Source organism: Trichosurus vulpecula, chromosome 3 (assembly GCF_011100635.1).
Source record: "Trichosurus vulpecula isolate mTriVul1 chromosome 3, mTriVul1.pri, whole genome shotgun sequence".
NCBI lineage: Eukaryota > Metazoa > Chordata > Mammalia > Diprotodontia > Phalangeridae > Trichosurus > Trichosurus vulpecula.
Window position 1 is genome coordinate 175,674,855 of NC_050575.1, and position 21,941 is coordinate 175,696,795.

Here is a 21,941-nt window from a genome sequence, read left to right on the forward strand (position 1 = left end):
CTTTTTTTGTACAAAAACATTTCAATTTGACATAATCAAAATTATCCATTTTGCATTTTGTAATGCTCTCTATCTCTTGTTGGGTCATGAATTCTTTACTTTTCCATAAATCTGATAAGTAAACTATTCCTTGCTTTCCCAAATTACTTATAGTATCAGCTTTTACTCGAAATCATGAACCCATTTTGACTTTATTTTGGTATATGGTGTAAGATATTGGTCTATGCCCAATTTTTGCCCTACCATTTTCCAATTTTCCCAACAGTTTTTGTGTAATAGTGAATTATTAGCCCAGAAGCTGGCCTCTTTGGGTTTATCAAAGAGTAGATTGCTAAACTTGTTGATTTCTCCTACTTGTGTACCTATCCTATTCCACTGATCCACACCCCTGTTTCTTAACCAGTACCAGGCAGTTTTGATGACTGCTGCTCTGTAGTACAGTTTAATATCTGGTGTGGCTAAGCCACCTTCTCTAGCATGTCTTTTCATTAATACCCTAGATACTCTAGACCTCTTGTTTTTCCAAATGAATTTTGTTATTATTTTGTCCAGCTCAGTAAAATAATTTTTTGGTAGTTCGATTGGTATGGCACTGAATAGATAAATTTAGGTAAAATTGTCATTTTTATTATATTAGCTCGGCCTAACCATGAGCAACTGATATTTTTCCATTTATTTAGATCTGATTTTATTCGTGTGAAAAGTGTTTCATAGTTATGTTCATATAGGCCCTGGGTTTGTCTTGGCAAATAGACTCCCAAATATTTTATAGTGCCTTCAGTAACTTTGAATGGAATTTCTCTTTCTATCTCTTTCTGTTGGGCTTTGTCAGTAATGTATAGGAATGCTGAGGATTTATGTGGGTTTATTTTATATCCTGCAATGAAATTAATATTTCAGCAGGAAAGAATCACTTGAATGTAAGTTCCTTGAGGGTAGAGGATGTTTTCACCTTTTTGTTTCCTCAAGCACTTAGCGAAATATTTGGCATATAGTAATTAATCTCTTAATAAGTGCTTGTTGATTAACTGAGTCTTCTTAGAGCCATTTTTATAAATTATTTTTTTAAATTATTATTTATTTAATATTTTTAGTTTTCAGCACTGATTGTCACAAGAGTTTGAGTTACAAATTTCCTGCCCATTTCTACCCTCTTCCCCCCACTCCAAGAAGGCATATATTCTGATTGCCCTGTTCCCCAGTCAGCCCTCCCTTCTGTCACCCCACTCCCCCCCCATCCCCTTTTCACTTACTTTCTTGTAGGGCAAGATAGATTTCTATGCCCTATTGCCTGTATATCTTATTACCTAATTGCATGCAAAAACTTTTTTTTTGAACATCTGCTTTTAAAACTTTTGAGTTCCAAATTCTCTCCCCTCTTCCCTCCCCACCCACCCTCCCTCAAAAGGCAAGCAATTCAACATAGGCCACATGTGTATCATTATGCAAAACCCTTCCACAACACTCATGTTGTGAAAGACTAACTATATTTTGCTCCTTCCTATCCTATCCTCCTTTATTCAATTTTTTCCCTTGACCCTGTCCCTTTTCAAAAGTGTTTGTTTTTGATTACCTCCTCCCCCTATCTGCCCTCCCTTCTACCATCCCTCCTTTTTTATCTCATTCCTCCTTCTTTCCTGTGGGGTAAGATATCCAATTGAGTGTGCATGTTATTCCCTCCTCAAGTCAGATTTGATGAGAGCAAGATTCACTCATTCCCCCTCACATGCTTCTTCTTCCCTTCCTACAGAACTGCTTTTTCTTGCCACTTTTATGTGAGATAATTTACCCCATTCTATCTCTCCCTTTCTCCCTCTCTCAATATATTCCTCTCTCATCCCTTAATTTGATTTATTTTTAGGTATCATCCCTTCATATTCAACTCACCCTGTGCACTCTGTCTATATATATATATGTGTGTGTGTGTGTGTGTGTGTGTGTGTGTGTGTGTGTGTCTGTGTGTATACACGTATATGTATATTCCCTTCAGCTACCTTAATACTGAGGTCTCATGAATTATACACATCATCTTTCCATGTAGGAATGTAAACAAAACAATTCAACTTTACTAAGTCCCTTATGATTTCTCTTTCTTGTTTACCTTTTCATGCTTCTCTTGATTCTTATGTTTGAAAGTCAAATTTTCTATTCAGCTGTGGTCTTTTCACTGAGGAAGTTGAAAGTCCTCTATTTTATTGAAAATCCACATTTTGCCTTGGAGCATTATACTCAGTTTTGCTCAGTAGGTGATTCTTGGTTTTAATCCTAGCTCCACTGACCTCTGGAATATCATATTCCAAGCCCTTTGATCCCTTAATGTAGAAGCTGCTAGATCTTGTGTTATCCACATTGTGTTTCCACAATACTCAAATTGTTTCTTTCTGGCTGCTTGCAGTATTTTCTCCTTGATCTGGGAGCTCTGGAATTTGGCTACAATATTCCTGGGAGTTTTCTTTTTGGGATCTTTTTCAGGAGGTGATCAGTAATTTCTATTTTACCCTCTGGCTCTAGAATATCAGGGCAGTTCTCCTTGATATTTTCTTGAAAGATGATATCTAGGCTCTTTTTTGGATCATGGCTTTCAGGTAGTCCAATAACTTTAAAATTATCTCTCCTGGATCTATTTTCCAGGTCAGTGGTTTTTCCAATGAGATATCTGACATTGTCTTCCATTTTTTCATTCCTTTGGTTCTGTTTTATAATATCTTGATATTTCTCATAAAGTCACTAGCTTCCACTTGCTCCAATCTAATTTTTAAGGTAGTATTTTCTTCAGTGGTCTTCTGGACCTCCTTTTGCATTTGGCTAATTCTGCCTTTCAAGGCATTCTTCTCCTCATTGGCTTTTTGGAGCTCTTTTGCCATTTGAGTTAGTCTATTTTTTAAGGTGTTATTTTCTTCAGTATTTTTTTAGGTCTCCTTTAGCAAGTCATTGACTTGTTTTTCATGATTTTCTCATATCACTCTCATTTCTCTTCCCAATTTTTCCTCTACTTCTCTAACTTGCTTTTCCAAATCCTTTTTGAGCTCTTCCATGGCCTGAGACCAATTCATGTTTTTCTTGGAGGCTTTTGATGTAGGCTCTTTGACTTTGTTGACTTCTTCTGGCTGTATGTTTTGGTCTTCTTTGTCACCAAAGAAAGATTCCAAAGTCTGAGTCTGAATCTGAGTCCATTTTCACTGCCTGGCCATGTTCCCAGCCAACTACTTGACCCTTGAGTTTTTTGTTGGGGTATGACTGATTGTAGAGAGTACTTTGTCCTAAGCTTGAAGGGCTGTGCTGCTGTTTTCAGAGCTATTTCTACACCAGCTATCTCTGCCACGCCAGCACTCCTCCTCCCCCAAGAACCACCAACCGAGACCAGGACTCAGATACAAGCAGGCTCTGCACTCCAGCTCTGGTCTGTTGCTTAATTCCTCCCACCAGGTGGGCCTGGGGCCAGAAGCAACTGCAGCTGTAGCTCTGGAAGCAGCCTCACAGCTCCACCACCTCCACCACCCTTGGGGTGGTCGCCAACTGCGAACTCCTTTTACTCTGTCCCAGCAGTTTTTTCCCACTAACCTGCTCTATTGTCTTTGACGTTTGTGGGTTAGAAGTCTGGTAACTGCCACAGCTCACTGATTCAGGGCGCTACAGCCTGTTCCGCCCAGCTCCCGGTCTGCTTGGTCTGGGTGCAGCTCACGCTGGGCTCTGCTCCACTCCATTCCCAGCTCTGTGCGATAGACCTTACCCAGTGACCATCCAGGCTGTCCTGGGCTGGAGCTGTGCTTCCCTCTGCTATTTTGTGGGTTTTATAGTTCTAGAATTTGTTCAGAGCCATTTTTATAGGTGTTTGGAGGGTCCTGGGGGAGAGCTTTAGGCAAGTCCCTGCTTTCCAGCTGCCATCTTGGCTCTGCCCCCCATTTTTATAAATTCTAAACATACTTTACTGTACAACTCACTTCATACATCATCAGTGTTGTTCACCAACATCTGCTTATCCATTTAAAATTACAATGTCATGGAAACTTTGCTTTATTTTAACAAATAAAAGAAAACCTAGATAGTATATCCTTTTAAAAACTCTAGCCAAAGTCTTTCAGGTCAATTAAGTTAGATTTTTAACAAATTCATCAACATGTAGCATAGCATAACAATTCTGATGTTCATTAAATTAATTAGAATCGAACTCTTTCTTTATGCCACCAGAAGTGCTCGTAAATAATGACTTTTACATGAACATTTTGAGAAAATGTATCTTTTGCCCTAGAAGTAGAAGTAGGGGACTATGGGTGTTGAATATTGCATATGCTGTCAGGCATCACTGTTGTGTTAGTTTGTTTTATTTTCTTCTCTGTCACAAAGAATAGAGAAGTATTAAGTTTGTGATAGGGCTCAGGACATGTAACTAGAAATTACTGTGTGGTTAAGTGACTTGCCCAGGGTCACACAATCAGTATGTATGAAGAGGAAGGACTTGAATAAAAACAAAATGCATCGACCAAACTTAAAAGAAGAAAAGTGCTGTTTATCAGGCCAACCAGTATTATTAGAGGACAAATGGATATATGAGTAGGTTGTTACTTGTTTTCCCCACAGTTCTTGGCACAGTTATGGGCACACAGGAGGCATCAGAAGTGCTTTCTGAATTGAACTGAATGATGTCCTTTGTGTTTCACAAGCAAAGAAAACAGTCAGGTTGCATAGGCACAGGACAAGATTCTGCACTCAGCTGTGTTTCTACTGATGAGAGCAGAGTAGAGATTGAAGTCAAACCCTCCAGCCTGCTTAGATAATTTCGTGGACATTTAAAATGAGGCATCCAGAGATCTACAGCAATAATGATCCTGAGCCTTGTTTATACAACATGTACTTTGAGCTATTTTTGCTTGGAATAGGAGGAGCCTGCAGAGTTGGGGCAAGAGGTAAGCAGATAAGAGACACCCCCCCCCTCACCCCAGGCTGCATTCTATAGGAGAAAAAACCAGGGTTATTATTAATATTACTTTTATAAATACACATATTATCAATACCAGGAAATTCTACTCAGTATGGTCCATAAGTAATATCAGATTCCATTTAGTACCCACAAATGCTTTGTACCAGCTTTGATGACTGGTACTTATACTCCCTATCCCTGCTTACTCTGCCTTCCCTTTTTCTTCCCCCTCTCATACTTTTTTCTAGCCTCTACCTTCTTTCCCCTTCCTCCAACTGACACATGCAAAAAAAAAATCTCTTAGTCCCCAAAAAACAATTTCACAAAACATGGGTCTGAGTGGGTGTTGACTATATCACATTGGTTTTAAGACTTTAGCCCTTTGAAAGGTCAAGAACTGGGCATTTCCCTATGCCGTGCATATTACCCAATACTTTTTGTGAACCATAAGGTGGAATGCTGGTTAATATTTCAGCAGGAAAGAATCATCAGCAGATCATGAATCAGGGTTTTATTTACCCTCCTATTAGCTTTAGGACAGATTCCAGGACAAGGAAGTGAAAATGTAAGATGCATGAAATTCAAACACATGTGTACAAATGGCTTGATAACACACATTTATTAAGCACCTGTGTTCAGAGTGCTCATTCAAGGTTAATGCAAAGATAAGAGAGGGTTCCTGCTTCTATAACGTTTACAATCCAATAGTGATACTCTAGTAATAATAGGGTGATGAGACACAGTATTACATCATAAGAATATCAAGTGCTATATAAGATCTGAGGAGGGGCAGGGTGACTGTTGAGGGACTGTCAGAGAAGGCTTCCAGGAAGAGATAGTATTTACATTAAACTTTAAGGGATAAGAAGGAATTCAATTGGAAACAAATAAAGAGGAGTATGTCTGAGGCAAAAGGAGCAGCCTAAGCAAAGGAAGAGACAGAGACATCAGTAGATTTGAGCAAGCAGAGATTTGTTCCAGGCATGGCTGAATTTAGAAGGTGCAAACTGGCCTGGTAGGCACTGTAGGTGGGATAGGGCTCTGGTCCTTCTAATCCAAACTGGGGAGGGTGATATGAACGAGTAGCACAGCCAACACTCTGGGCTCTGGCCTTCCACCATGGTCTTAAGAAACTGGAACCAGCCACCTCTTCTTTCCTCAGGAGCACTGGTTCCAACACTCTGGGTGTCTCCCACCCAAGGCAAGTCTAGCAGTGGGGCTGGGGCTGGGAATGGGAATGGAGGGTGGCCATCAGTCTTCATTCCTCTCTGCTGGGAGCTACCCAGGTAGGGAGCATGGAGTTATTCTCACTCTAAGATGAGCCCCATCCAGAGTGATGCAAGGCTTGAACTTTGCATAAGTCAGGAAGACTCAAAGGCATTGGCAACCTAATACTTGACTGAAGCTGGGTGGGGTGTACAACCCCACTTGGTGGGTATGATGAGGGTTTGGGGTGAGAGGTGCTCGACACCCCAAAGTACAGAAACACCAGGTCCTGCCGAAAGAATTCGACTCAAGCCTTCTCAGCCAAGGGAAAAGAAAGTTTATTAAGAGTTAGCCACATAGGCCTGCCCCCAGAGATCCCATCCCTTGCGACGCCTGTAAGGAAAGCGGGCCAGACCAATCTGAGCTAGATTGGATCTGACCACCTTCATGGAGGCAAGATGGAGATTATATACACAAAGGTTGTGGGAGGGATTGAGGGGTGGTCTGGGGTGGCCAGAGGAGGGGTCTAGGGGAGGACTTAAGGAGGAGTCTAAGGAGGAGCCTGAAAGGACTGGGATGAAGTCAGACTCCCTGGTGGGGGAAATAGCTGAAGGCTATATGGAAATGACAACCCATAAAGGGCTGGGGTAGCAGAGCTAGGGTATAGATATTTTGATCAGGTTTAAGGATGGGAAATAGGATTAAGGGCGGGAGGTCGTTGGGAAGACAAGATTAAGGGTAGGAAACAGCTGGACAATAGAGGACTGGGCAAGGTAGGCATTTGGGCTTAATGGTTATAGCCTCAGGCCAAGGCCAGGTAGAGTGGGAAGATTCAAGGAGAGTTCAAGGGTTCAAGGGGTTCCCAGAGACTGTGCCCTCATCAGGTATGGTAGAGTTAGAATTCTTTTCATATACTATATGGCCACTGTGGTCCTTAACTATCAAATTCAGGAATTCTGTGGGTGGGCTGGGTAAGCAATGACAGGTCATCCCACAGACTTCAAGGGTACCTGCTAATGATGGGGTTCAGACTGTGGGAATCCCGTTGGACCCCAAGAGAATTTGGGTCCTATTTGTTTGAGGGGGGGAATGATGAGGGTACAGTCTCTGGGAATGCCCTTGAACCTGGAGTACAGTCTCTGGGAACTCCCTTGAACTCTCCTTGAATCTTCCAACTAGATCTGGCCTTCCCTTAAGGCCATAAGCCTTACATTATCATTAGGCCCAAATCTCCACCTAGCCTAGCCCTTTATTGTCAGCTACTTCCCACCCTTGATACTACCAATATCCATGCCTTCAGCTACTTCCCACCCTTAATCCCATTCTCTAGGTTCCTGGAGTCTGACCTCATCCTAGTCCCTGGAGTCTGACCTCATCTCAGTCCTGTCAAGATCCTCCTTAGACTCCTCCTCAAGACCCTCCCTAAACCCCTCCTCTAGTCACCCCAGACTACCCCTCAATCCCTCCCACAATCTTTGTGTATATAGGTTTCATCTTGCCTCCATGAAGGGGTTCAGATTCAATCTAGCTCAGTAGATTGAATCTGTCCTGCTTGTGAAAACAGGCATCACAAAGGGTGGGATTTCTTAAGACAACCTATTATATCAAATCCTTAATAAACTTTGTCTTTTTCCTTGGCTGAGAAGGCTTGAGTCGAATTCTTTCCACAGGACCCGGCATGCAAGTATTTTGGGATCTCAAGCACCCCTAGAAATCTATGGTTCCCTACCCATCATCATTTTTCTTTAACCTCTTCACTACCATAAGCCCCACCAACTCCCGCCTTGGAGGGTTTAGGTCATTTTCCATGGTCTTAGAGAGGGGAGGAGAAGATGATTGTATAGGTTGGCATAGAGATTGTAGGGATCTGATATAGCCCATTATGGGTTCCCTTCTGTCACCCTCCCCACACAAGGTAGGGATAAGGCCATTTTGGCACATATCTGCTTGCCCTGTGTTGAGTAGTTAGACTAGCTTCTACTCTTCATGTCTTCACACCTTGGTGAATCCTCCTCACCCTTTGCCATTACCTATGTGGGTCTGAGTCTTACCTATCATGAACACAGAAAGGAAGAGATGGGTGCTTGGACCTTCACGAAATGCTTTCATTTATTCAGGAATGATCATTAATGAAGAGGAGAAGCAGCTGCCATCCTGATCACACCTACCTAGTACCTAGTTAACAAAAATAATGATTTAAAATATGATGCTATACTTCCTTTCACAGCCAAACTCACAGAAGCTTTATAAATTCCTTGCCTCTACTTTCTCTCTTCCCACTCACTTCTTAACTCTCTGTAATCTACTTCCAACATCCTCATTCAAAGAGAAACTGATCTTTCCAAGCTACCAAAGGAAATCTTGACTGTTAAATCCCACAGCCTTTTCTTAGTCTTCCTTCTTTTCTCCTCTCCTTCCCCAGATTACTACCTTGGGGTATGCAGAAGCATTCTTCTCCCTCCTTTCTACATCCTCTCCTCCCACCCAGATCTTATCAGTTCCCATTTGCTGATGACTCCCTGACAGTGCACATCTAGTTCTAATCACTCCCCGCTTCCCCAGCTTCAGACCAACTCCCTCCAATTAGACATTCTGTAGGTATCTCAAATTCATCATGTCCAAAATTCATTCTTTTTCTTCTACTCCACCTGCCCAAAGTTTCCTATTTCTGTAGAGAGTACGATCACTCTTCTGATCATCCAGCCTAGGCTATTGTAACAGTGTCCTTATAGATGTCCCTGCCTCCACTCCAAGATATCCTTCAAACCACTTCCAAAGTAATTTTTGTTACACATAAATTTGGTCATATCACTCGTCTACTCAGAAATCCCTCAGTGTGATCAACTGTGAATGTCTTACCTATTCTCAGCAATACAATGATCCAAGACAATTCTAAAGACTTAGGATGAAAAATGCTATCCATCTCCAAAGACTGAACTGATAAAGTCTGAATGCAGATCAAAGTATACTTTTTTTAAACTTTAACTTTTTGGGGGGTTTTTTGGTTAGCATTTTCTTTCACAACAGGGCTAATATGGATATATGTGTTGCATGACTACACACATATATTCTATATCAAATTTCTTGCCTTCTCAAGAAGTAGGGAGGAAAGGGGCAGCTAGTTGGTGCAGTGAGTAGAGCACCAGCCCTAGAGTCAGGAGGACCTGAGTTCAAATCTCAGCCTCAGACACTTGACACATTTACTAGCTGTGTGACCTTGGGCAAGTCACTTAACCCCAATTGCCCTGCCCCCTCCAAAAAAAACTAAAAAAAAGAAGTAGGGAGGAGAGAGAGCAAGAGAGGGAATTTGGAACTCAAAAATTTAAAAAAAAATGTTGTTTTTATATTTAATTGGAAAAAATACTTTAAAAAAGAAAATATAAAGAAATCCCTCCCTACTGTCCCTAAAGTTTATACTCCTCTGCACGACACTCAAGACCCTCCATAATTTGGTAACACTTTACCTTTCTAGATTTGCATTAATTCTCTCTATTCATTTTACGATTCAGCAAAACTGGACTATACGCTGTCCTCGAAATGCCTACTATACTCTTATGCTTCTGAAGAGCCATAACTAAGAATTTTTGTACTTGGAATAAGAGTCAGGAAAGGTACTCTCAGTTGGAGGGTGGGAATAGTAGAAACAGAGAGTGTAGGACACTAGTGGAGGGTTTGGGCCCTTGGGAAGAGATTATGTCTATAGAACATAGTTTCCAACCTAATTCAACAAATACTTTTAAAATTGTATTGATACTCTTGTTTTTATATCACTCAATAAACATTTATTAAATGCCTACTATGTGTCAGGTACTGTGCTAAGTGCTAAGGCAAAAGACAATTCCTGCTCTCAAGTTTATACTCTAATGGGGGAGACATTATACAAACAGCCATGTACAAAGATACATTTGGGATAAATTGGAGATAGTCTCAGAGGGAAGACACTGAAATTAAGGGGAACAGGGAAAAATTTTTTGAAGAAGATGGGATACCAAAGAAGCTAGGAGACAGATAAGGAGGGAAAGAGTTCCAGGCATCAGGAACAGCCAGTGAAAATGCTTAGATTTGAGAGATAAGAGTGTTGTGTGCAAGGAGGCCAGTGTTAGTGGACCAAAGAGTATATATGGAAGGGAATAAGGTGCAAAGCAGTCAGATAGTACTTGGACCAGGACTTGGGGACCAGGTATAGGACTTGGACTTGGAATCGGGAAGACCTGAGTTTAAATCCTTTCTCAGACACTTATTTAACTATGTAAACCTGGACAGGTGGCTTAATTTGTCTTGGCCTCAATTTCTTATCTACAAAATGGGGATAATAATAGCCCCTTCCTCACAGGGTAGTTGCGAGGATGAGATAAGTTAACATGTGCAAAGTGTTTTGATTCCTTTAAAGCAATATATAGATGCTAGCTATGATGATGAAAATGAGGAAGAGGATCCCCCTGCCTCTCGCAAACCTATCCCTTTGGATCACTCCAAATCATCTCCCAAATCTATCCCTTTGGATCACTACAAATCATCTTGGGGCTGTCTATAAGCAGTCTACACACAGCTCTAGACTATAAACCTCAGAAGGGTGTGGAGAAACAGACCCAGCTCTTGAATAATTTTGTGCTTTTCAATAACGACATATCATAATTGGCATGGCAACTTTCCTTCTTCCTTCTAACACTTACCTCCCAAGCTTGTAATTTGTACCGAAGACCCAGTTGCTTATAGTCAATGAAGGTATTGTTTCTCAGGTTGACCAAGGCCTGGACACAATCAGAAAGAGCTTCTGGGAATCTGTGGCCCAGAAGAAAATCAATTACAATTCAAAGGTTACTACAAATGTACAGGAAATTCTATGATTGGGCCCTTGATGACTCAGTTGCTTAATGAAGGGCTTTGAAGCAGAGGGTAGGATTTTTGGATTTAACCTTTAGAACAGCAGGGAGCCACAGTAGGACCCCAAGGACAAAGGTGGCACAACTAGTGTGGCAGGAGAAAAAGAAAGCCTTAGCATCCATCACAGCAGTAGGCTGCGTGCAGAACAAGAAATGATAGTTTTGATGGAAAACAACTAAGACTGTACAATTCTGTTTAGCAACAGGTAGATATGGGAGAGACTGTGATGACTTAACGGCTGAAGTACCAAGTATAATCAGAAATATATTGAAATTCATCTTGTTGCAGTGAAAGACTATTTCGGATTTGTTCTGAATTGACTCTTGCTAGAAATTACCTGTTAACAGGGCAAGAAGTACTTTCCAGCTGGGTGGTGGCATGCCTTTCACATTCACCTTCCTCACATCACCTACCACAGGTGTCCCAACTGAAGAATTTAAGAGGCACTGCATCCTAGTTTAGAGGTCTCTATGGGATTTATTTCTTCTCTTCTTGTCTTCCTAATATCTCTTTATAACCAGACCATGCTTCCCTGTTTGATATTACTTTACTTCTTCAAAAGATCCCTGATTTTATCAATTGGGGAATTTCTCCACTGACACAGTTTAAAACACCTTCCTGCCTTAGTAGATGGTTTTATGAGTTGAAACAACTAAAATAATTCATCCCTTGGTGACCAACTTTCTGGAGATGAGCCTCTCCCCACTTAGGCCAGTCCTCAAACAATAGATACACAGTCTATTGCTGGTCCCATCTTAGAAACCACCTCAGTTTGGTGTGACCTGTCAGAGATTATGTTTCCTGGGCAGTAGCCTTGAAGATCCTGAGTCACCTTTATGAGTGTTTATGAGTTTATGAGTCACATAATGGTTAGGACATTAATGGAAGGTACTCTGTTTATTAAATATGGTCCCAGTTTAGAAAAGCAGTTCTGGTTGGCGGGGAGAAGGAGTAGAGAGATAGGATTTATATACAGAAGCATCCTAGCTTAGGGACAAGTGGAAAGGCTGGCAAATCCTTGTTTTAAAAGGCAACTATTAGACTAGAACTGTTAGAATAATAATGTTAGGAAATGCTATAACAAAAAGGTAGCTAACAACAACAATAATAAAGTTAGGAAAGGCTGAGCTTCTTCTCTCCCCTTTTTTCTGACCACAAAAAAAGGAAGTGGGGGGTGCTGATGGATTTATTTGGAAATGGGAGGGGCAGGAAATATCTTAACATAAACATCCAGCTTCAGCTTATGGCCAAATGCTGTCTCTGCTTCCTTTACAATATCTTCCATATCTGTCCTTTAACCAGAATGCCACAACCTTAGTCATTTCTCATCCAGACTATCACTCCCAGTCTCCAGCTGTGCTTGATTATTCTAAAACAGTCTTCTCTGGTCACACTGATTGTGCCACCTTCCTACTTGGAATCCTACCATGGCTTCTTATTGTTCTAAAAGTTAAGGCCATGATCCTCTTCCTGTGCTTCCAAGTGCCCAAGGTCCCATGGATGATCTCATATGACTCTGGTTTCCTAGTTACTGGTCTGTCTGCTTGGCTTGATCTTCCCATGCCTTCCTCTGAGTCTTTAGATACATCTTCTCCCACTTCCATCCTCTACCCCCCAAAACATTTAAAAATTCCACCTCTTTCAATAAATTTCCTGCAATGATTAGAGCACTAGTGGCTTCCCACTTATCTGGACACAGAAATCATGAAGCTCCTTTCCTTGCTGAATTCTTGACCAATTATTTTTATTTTTCTCTTTATATACCCAATTCCTAGAACAGTGCTTTGTACGTAGTAGAAACTTAATAAATATTTATTAGAATTGAACTGAATGTCCCCAGTCTCCTTAATTTATGGTTGTTTTATATATACCTTTTTTATACCATAATCATTTCCAGACCTCCTAGATCCCTAACTATATAAAACCTTCCCTTGGAACAAGGAGACACAGTAAAAGATTATGATGTTGTCTTCGGCTCTCTTTACACACTGGTAAGCTCTGAAAGGACAGAGAGAGACCATAGCCATGACCATGACTAGCAGAGTGGCATGTAAGATGGGCCAACTTTGGAAAGTGAGAAAGGAGGAGGAGCAAGAACAAGGTATGTTGGGAACAATAGGCTGTAAGAAAAGAAACAAGGAGACTTTGTACTCACCTTTCTAGTTGAAAGTGAACCGCTCCTCTCAGGAAGAATCCAACAGCCAGACAAGAGTCCTTAGTCACTGTTTGATTCAATGCCTAAGGATCAAAGACAAGGCATCAAAATGCTAAGCTCCACAAAACAGCTGCCCTGTTTTGGTATAGGTAAATATAACATGACATGTTTATAAAATAACACATCCAATTTCCATAAAACATACACAGAAACCCGTCTCCTATAGGTCACACCAAGAAAACATCATAAGGTCATTTCAATTGTGCACAATTCTGTGAGTGTTCCCTCTGATGATGCATACCTTAAACTACTATGCCTTCTCATTCTGTACAACTTGTATCTAAATCTTTGATAGTGGATCTACCCAGAATGCTAGGAGCCCTTTTTCCAGGTTCTTGACATTATTTTGAAAATGCAGTACATGGTAAGTTGGTTATCCTTTACTTTTTTGCTATAAGATCAACCACCTTTCTTTTTCCCATCATACATCTCTTTCATGAAATTTTTAAATCTTTTTTAGACAAGTACTTAAATGCATAAGAAAAGAAGAAATATATTATAAACTTAAACATAAAATAAGAAAAAATGTCATGTGCACAGCAGAATATAGGAGGGGATTCAGAACATATAGCAATAACTTTCCATTTCGAAAAAGCCTATATATTAAATAGTGTGCATTATGTCGAAAGCTGTTCATCTTTTTTTTTTTTTGCTTCCTTGTTGGTGTTCTTTTGCTCTCTGCTGTATACTTTTTACTTTGTTCTTCCCCCCCTTCCCCCCACGAGCTACAATTAAGCATGGATATATTTAGATATAGATGTTGATATATACGTACACATATTACACATGTATATATACAGGTATACATACATATACATACATACACATACACACACATATAGGGTTAGGGACACACACACATATAAACATATACTTTCCCTACAAGATTCTATCCCTGATCTTTGTTTTTATGTTCATGCGTATCTCTTTTTTTCTCTCTCTCCTAACTCCTCTACTTTACTTCTATCAGCTACCTTCATCTTCTATTATTTAACCTACCCCCACCATAACAATCCCTCTCTTATCCTCCCCTTCCCATAAATCAAAACACCCTTTTGTAGAGCCCTTCGACCTATTCCCTCACCCTCCTGAAGATCCCTTCTTTATCCTTCCAAGAATCCCTCCCTTATTCTTCCATTCCCATTGATCTAAATACCCTTCTATATCCCCCTTTTAACCTATTCCCTCACCCTCTCCTCTAAAGATCCTTTATCCTCTCTCCCCTCCTCATCCCCTTAGAACTTTCTTTCTAAATTTAGAAGACTTTTATATTCTAGATGTATATGTATTTTTCCCTCTTGAGCCCATTCCCCATGAAAGTAGGTTTCCAGAATTAACAGCGCCCCCCCAATTCCTTTGTATAGGTTCTTCCTCTGGCACCTCATTTGTATAAGACAATTACTCTTTTAGCTGTTCTTAAACAGTTTTACTTTTTGAAGTCATATTATATTCAAGTCTGCCCCTATCTTTTTTATAAGCTACCTACTTAACAATAACAATCTTAAGACATAGGTTTTATATTTTACATACATAAAAAGTAAACAGTCTATTCTTACTGAGTTTCTTGTAATTGGTTATTGATATGTACTTATATTCCTCTTGGCTCTTGTATATCAAATCTTCTATTAAGTTCAGGCTTTTTTTTTTAAACAAAGTCCTGAAATTCTGACAATTCATTAAATGTCTATTTTCTTTTTCATTCAGAATTATGCTTAGTTTTGCTGGGTTTGATATTTTCAGCCAGAATCCCAGATCTTTTGCTCTGCAATATATAGTGTTCCAAGACCTGAGATTTTTTTTTGAGGGGGGAAGGCAGGGCAATTGGGGTTAAGTGACTTGCCCAAGGTCACACAGCTGGTAAGTGTGTCAAGTGTCTGAGGCCGGATTTGAACTCAGGTCCTCCTGACTCCAGGACCCATGCTCTACTCACTGCCTGACCTGTGATCTTTTAGTGTCACCAGCGCTAGGTCTTGTGTGATTCTAACTGTGATACTGTCATATGTAAATTGTTTTTTCTTGTTGCTTATAACATTTTGTCCTTGAGCTGGAGGTTTCAGAATTTAACTATAATATTCCTGTGAATTCTCCTCATAGGATCTCTTTCAGTGGTGATCAGTGGATTTTTTTTCTATTTCTATTTTCCCCTCTTGCTTCAGGACAATTTTCTTTAATTATTTCTTGTATTATTGTATCAAGACTTTTTTTTTTGATCATGGTTTTCAGATATTGTTGAGGGTTGAGGGAGACGAGGTCCAGGAACCCCAGGACTGGAGCTCCCAGACGGGGTCATTGAGAGGGAGTGCCCCTCAAAGACCCGAGTACTAGAGTGGGTCAGGGCCATCTGAAATGAATTCATGATCTCAAACATTCTTCAAGTCAAGGTGGCAAAGATTTATTACACTTTACGGTGGGTAAGAGTTCTTAGGGAACCTACAACCTTACAGGGCTACAGGGAAAGTTTAAATACAAGATTTGGGGGTGAAACCTGTCAATTTGGTGTTTTGGGGTGGGACTAGAGAGTGGTTAAGGGGTGGTCAATTCTTAAAGGAACATGTACTTTTTATATCTACTGCTCAGGTATCTTACTCAGAGTTCACTGGAAAATAGCCCAAGGTGGGGGGCTACCTGGGGGTGTGGTTTTGACTGTGAAACATCACTAAGTCAATCAAAGATCATGGCTGACTTGTGGCTTCCATCAAATGTCTTGTTAGACAAGATGAATGTAAGGGAGTATACATTTGACTGTGTCTAGGATACATATCGGTAAGTTCAGTAAGTAGTAGATATTGTTATGTCCCAGTGCACAGCCAATTAGCAATACATAGGGAGTCAGTCAGACCAATAAATTCTATATGTGCATCTGGCCACAGTATCAGGAGGAGAGATAAGTGTTTTGCTAAGGAATGCTACCCTTGAACTGGAGAGAATCTGCTAGAGTCAATTCTTTGAAGCTAGGGAGAGATGTGATTTTAGAACTGGGGTCTAGGCACAGGCTCTCAAGCAGAGGCTAAAGAGAAATGTGATGTTGGAATTAGGGTCCAAGCACAAGCACCCCAGCACCCCAACAATATAGTCTGGTTATTCTTATGTTTTCTCTTCTTGATCTCTTCTTTAGATGTTTTTCTTATGATATTTTACATTTTCTTCTATTTTTTCATTCTTTATATTTTCCTTTTTAATTTCTTGATGTCTTACAACTTTGCTGGCTTCCCTTTGCCCAATTCTGATTTTCAAGGAGTCATTTTCTTCCTTAAGAGTCTGGATTGCCTTTTTTAATTGGTTGACTTTCTTTTCATAATCTTGTTTTTCTTGGATTATTCTTATTTTTCTTTTTAGTTTTTCCTCAATCTCTCTCATTTGTTTTTTAAAGTCTTTTTAAGTTCTTCGATGAATTCTTTCTGGGCAGGTGACCATTTGACATTATTCTTTGGGGTAGAAGAGGGTTTCTTTGCTTCAGTGTCCTCCTGTAAGTGCCCACAGCCAGAGAAGTCCCTGACCCACTGCTTCCGCATTCACCTGGCATGTGCTGGTTCCTTCTTGCCCCCACTGTGTCTCCATAGCACAGTTGGGTCTAGTGTTCCTTGTCAGCAGAGGTTCCCTAGATCTTCCCCAGCTCAGATGCCAAACTCCCTTCACTGTCCTGGGGTAAAAGTTCCTGTGGTTGGGGCCAAGGCAGCCTCCTAACCCAGCTAACCCCAGGGCTTACAGATTGTTGTTTAAGTGGTCCCTAGCCTGGAGGTGTTTACTCTTCCCAATGGTCCTGTGATTTTTCTTCAGATCTTTTCTGATTGTCCCAGGGGGACCTTTGTTCTGCCCCTACTCTTATTTATTTTCATGGTTCTGTGTTTCCCTGAATCACTATTTTATCTCTTTTGTGGAGGAAAATCTTGAGAGCTTGAAATTTTCTGACCTACTCGGCCATCTTCCCAGAATCCTCTCAATTATTTTTATTTTAAAAAAAGTTTTATCAATATATTTTGTTTTTTTAGGTCCCTGACATTTTGTAATATGTCTATATACCCCCTCAGTCCCCCATAGAAGCCTCTCTTATAACAAATAAAAACAGATAAGCAAAACCAACCAATGGAGTTACCAACTGTTGACCTGAAAGTTTGGTTAAAAGAGGCAAACAAACTAGGTGATATGTAAATTCATATTGTTTATTCCCTTAAAGCTAACGGAGCTAGCTTACTTGTACCTACAAGGAGCCAGAGTGTAAGTTTTGACTGTCTGAACAAAGGAATGAGAAGGTTTAAATACATTTTTAGTCCCAACTCAGCATGTCTGTGTCATTCAATCTTATGGTCTCCATAGCCTAAGAAAGGTGGTTCTTAGTTGAACAAGACAATTGACAAGTAGTATCACTTAAGAGTTTATGATCTCAAGATGCAAATGTCCCTAGAATATCAAGATAAGAGAAATCCCACTGTTCTGGCTGTAGACATCCTGTCACCAACAGGAAAGATACCCCTTGTCAATCTTATCTGGTCTTTGAAGTTGCTGACACAGAAAGGGCATTTTTAGAGTAGAGCAAAAGCAGTTTGGATGCTTTGGATATTATTGGGGTTCAAATAATCTGAAAGGATTGTCACAAGTGACCAGGTAAGACAGTGTATGCAACATTATATACCCATAATTCACCACCTATCTGATGAATTCAGAGTATACCCCAAGAATGTTGGGGTGCTGCCTGAAATGATGAGGAATAGACATGCGGGTCCTACTGTCCTGAAAGAATTCACTTGGACAGTCTCCAAGTTAAAGGCACTTATTGGGGTGATGTACCCAAGTGGGTTTGTTGCCCATGAAGAAGAGACCCAATGGACTCCACTCCATGTGGGAGGCAGAGTATAGGTAGCAGGCCCTACTCCTGTAAGGGAGCAGAGCACCTTGCTTCCCATGGGAGGCAAAAGCAGTACAGTTAAGCAAAAAGAATAGGAAAGGCGAGGGAAGAATTGTTCTGGAATTGGGGGTGCTTTGTGCAAACACATAGGTAAGTCCATGGTGGGGGGCTTCAATGCATAGTCAGTCTTCTTTGATCACTTTTCTGGCTGATCACATCCTACATCTTATCTCATATCTCACATCCAGTATCCTGCTTGCTCCATATGCCTCAAGTACTCCTTTCTACCTCATCACTCTCTACCAAGAAGAGGGAAGTATGTTTCTCTTTAAAAAAAATTTTGCACTAATCTTTTACATAATTCTTTCTTGGTAACATGCTTCAGCTTGAAGTACTAGTGTGGGTTTCAACCCTCAAATTAATCAGATTTTATCTGTACTAGTAATCTTGTTTTCAACTTAATGAATTGTTTATTTACTTCTCCTTATTTGCACATCTTGTCCCCAAATGTCTCCTTTACAACATCAAGGGGATATTTAAAAAACACAGTGTTGGAACTAAATATTTACCACTTGTTTTAAGTGACAAATTGTGTGAAGTAGGTGCAATTGATCCCTTTCCCAGACTCAAATACTCCTTTGAATGTGCCTTTAATGAAGACAGCAGCCTCTGGTTGAATAAAGAAGCCAGCTAGTTGAGGAAAATAAGTGTCAATAAAGATCTGATTCAATTAATTTGATAGTTACTAACTGTGGTCATTATATAAGGGAGGCAGTGTGATATTATGAAAAGAACACTGCACTAGGATTCAGAAGACATAGTGTAAGGCTTGATTATGACCTTGGGCAAATCACTTCCCTGCTCTGAGATTCCCTTTACCCATTTACAAAGTGAGAGTTCTACTAAAATGACCTCCAAAGTACCTTTTATAGCTCTATGCTGTAAATACTGAGGAATTTTGGAGAAAAGAGATAAGAATGGAATAAGTTTCCTGAGCAACAGGAGTTTTGAGCCAGATCTTAATGATGGACATAGACGGGCAGAGAAGATAGGGTGTTTCAGGTTTTAGGGAGAATGGCAGGTTCAAAGATAGATGCAGAAATATGATACGTCCAAGGGGGAGCAAGCAGATGAACTGTGTGGGGAAGTAACAAGAGATAAGAATGGAAAGGAAGGGTAGTGGTGGGGCATTAAATACTTGGCTGAAAATTGAAATTCCCCACCTGTAAGCAACAGGGAGCCATTGCAGATTCTTGGTCAGTGGGATTATGAGATAAAACAATATTCAAAGAATATTGCTCCAGGCAATACATAGGGTGGATTAGCTAGAGAAGAGACTGGAAAAGAGAAGATCAGCGGGGAAGCATAAAAAGGTACACAGGAAAGAGAAATCATAAGAGATTCATTAAGGTTAAGTTGTTTACATTCCTATATGGGAAAACCATACTTGTAAAAAACTTTCTCAATATTAGGGCAGTTAAAAGGAGTAAACACAGACAGAGAGCACGGAGTAAGTTGAATATGATGGGATGATTACCTAAAAAAACAAAATTTAAGAATGAGAAAGAGGGATGCCCTGGGAGGAGGGGAAAGGGCGAGGTAGAATGGGGTAAAATATCTCACATAAAAGAGCTTTTACAGTGGTGGGGAAGATGGGGGAGGTGAAGGTGGGTAAGAGCAATGATCCTTATTCTTATCAGAACTGGCTCAAAGAGGGAATAACATATACATTAAGCTGGGTATAGACATCTATCTTACCCTACACAAAATAGGAAGGGAAGAGGATAAGAGAAGGGGGATTGTTGATAGAAGGCAGGGCAGACTGGAGTAGGTAAAAGTCAGAAGCAAAACATTTTTGGGAATGACAGGGTAAAAGAAGAAAGAGTAGGATAAATGGGGAAAATAGCATAGAGGGAAATACATAAATGTAAAAAAATTTTACAGCAAGTTTCTCTGATAAAGACCTCCTTTCTTAACTATGTAGAGAACTGAGTTAAATTTCTCAAGAAGGGGGGTGGAGTGGGACAATTTGGAACTCAAAAATTTTTTAAAAGGAATGTTAAAAATATTTTTTACATATAATTGGGGAAAAAATACTAAATTAAAAAAATAAAAGGCAAAAAAAGACTTCCACTAGTTGTATCACTCCCTTAAGACCTACATCTTTTCTCCTTTCCCCAGCCGAACTCCTGGAAAAAGCTGTCTTATCATTATTTCCTCAATTTCCTTTCCTCTCCATTTACCTTTCAATCCTTTTCAATTTGGCTTCTGACCTAGCTTTCTGACTCAACAGAAACCACTCTTCAAAGGTGCCTCTAGTCTCTTCACTGCCATATCTGATGATCTGTTTCACTCCTCATCCTCTTCCACCACTCTGCTGCATTTGATACTGCTAATACCCTCTCCTCCTAGATATTTTCCCTTTTCTGGGTTTTGTGACACTATCCTCTCCTAGTTCTCTTCCTACCTAACTGCTTTTTCTCAGTCTCCTTTGCTGCTTCATCAGTCAGATCACTTTCCTTAACTGTGGGTTTTTCTCCATGGTTCTGTCCCAGGTCCTCTACTCTTCTCTTTCAACACATCCTCTGGATGACCTCATCAGCTCCTATGAGTTTAATTATCTTCTCTATGCAGAAGATTGGGGCAGCTAGGTGGCACAGTCCATAAAAGCACTGTGCTTGGAATCAGGAAAACTCATCTTCCCAAATTTCAAGTCTGACCTCAGACACTTAGAAGAAGTGTGACCCTGGGCAAGTCACTTAATCCTGTTTGCCTCAGTTTCCTCCCATGCAAAATGAACTGGAGAAGGAAATGACAAACCACTCAAATATCGTTGCCAGGAAAACCCCAAGATAGAACAGAGTCAGACGTGACTAAAACGACTGAATAACAGCAACAAAATGTGGATGAATGACAAATCTATATATCCAGCTGTAGTCTCTTCCCTGGGCTTTAATCCTGCATAACCCACTTTCCTATTGGACATTTCAAACTGGATCTCTCAGAGACATCTCAAATTCAGCACGTTCAAAACAGAACTCATTGCGTTTAAGTCCAAACCCATCCTTTTTTTGAACTTCCAGATTTTTGTTGAAGGCACTGCCGTTCTTCCAGTCTGCCAGATTCGTAGTCTTACTGTAATCATTGACTCCTCATCCTCCTTCACCCCACGTATCCTATCAGTTGCAAAGTCTTGTCATATTTACCTTAACAAACATTTCCCTCCTACAACTACCTCCTTAGTTCAAGCCCTCATCACTCTTCACCCAAATTATTGCCATGGCCTTTTAGCTGGGTTTCCTATCTCAAGTCTATCCTCCACTCAGGTGCCAAAGTGATTGCTCTCAACCATAGTTCTGACCTTTACACTCCTCCTACTTGGTCAACTCCACTGGCTCTCTATTGTCTTAAGAATAAAATATAAACTCTTCTGTTTAGCTTATAAATCCCTTTATTACCTAGCTTCAACCTATTTCTCCAGCCTCGTTGAACTTAGCTTCTCCTCTTCCACTCTGTGATCTCAACAAACTGGCCTTCTCTCAGTTTCTCAACCAGGACACTTAATTTCCCCTTTCAATAATTTTTACACTGATTGTGAACTGGATTATACTTTGTCCTCGCATCTGCCTCATAGAATTTTTTCCTTCCTTGAAGGTGGAGCTCAAATATCACCTTCTGTGTGAAGCCTTTCCTGATCATCTCAATTGCTAGTGCCCCCCTCTCCAGTTTCCTTGTATTTACCTACTTTGTTTATTTGCATTTATTCCGTATATACCTATATGTGGCATTGTTTTCTCCCCTAAGCTCCTTTTACCAGGCATTTTAAAATTTACTGTATTTGTATTCTTTGTTCCTAGCATATAGTAGGCACTTAA

The 21,941-nt window shown here is 40.3% G+C and overlaps 2 protein-coding genes across 5 annotated transcripts in view; one reads left to right on the forward strand and one right to left on the reverse strand.

Moving 5' to 3' along the window:
* The window catches only part of NOXA1 (NADPH oxidase activator 1), a 51,680-nt gene that overhangs the window by 24,725 nt on the left and 5,014 nt on the right, over positions 1 to 21,941 (reverse strand). For both annotated transcript variants that reach the window (XM_036749603.1, XM_036749604.1), the window contains exons 3-4: positions 13,164 to 13,246; positions 10,798 to 10,906 (exon numbers count right to left, since the gene is read on the reverse strand). In XM_036749603.1, the coding sequence (XP_036605498.1) occupies positions 10,798 to 10,906; positions 13,164 to 13,246 (192 nt within the window). The remainder of the gene's footprint in view (positions 1 to 10,797; positions 10,907 to 13,163; positions 13,247 to 21,941) is intronic.
* EXD3 (exonuclease 3'-5' domain containing 3) overlaps positions 1 to 21,941 on the forward strand; it is a 482,404-nt gene that overhangs the window by 20,223 nt on the left and 440,240 nt on the right. The gene's annotated exons all lie outside the window — the stretch shown is intronic.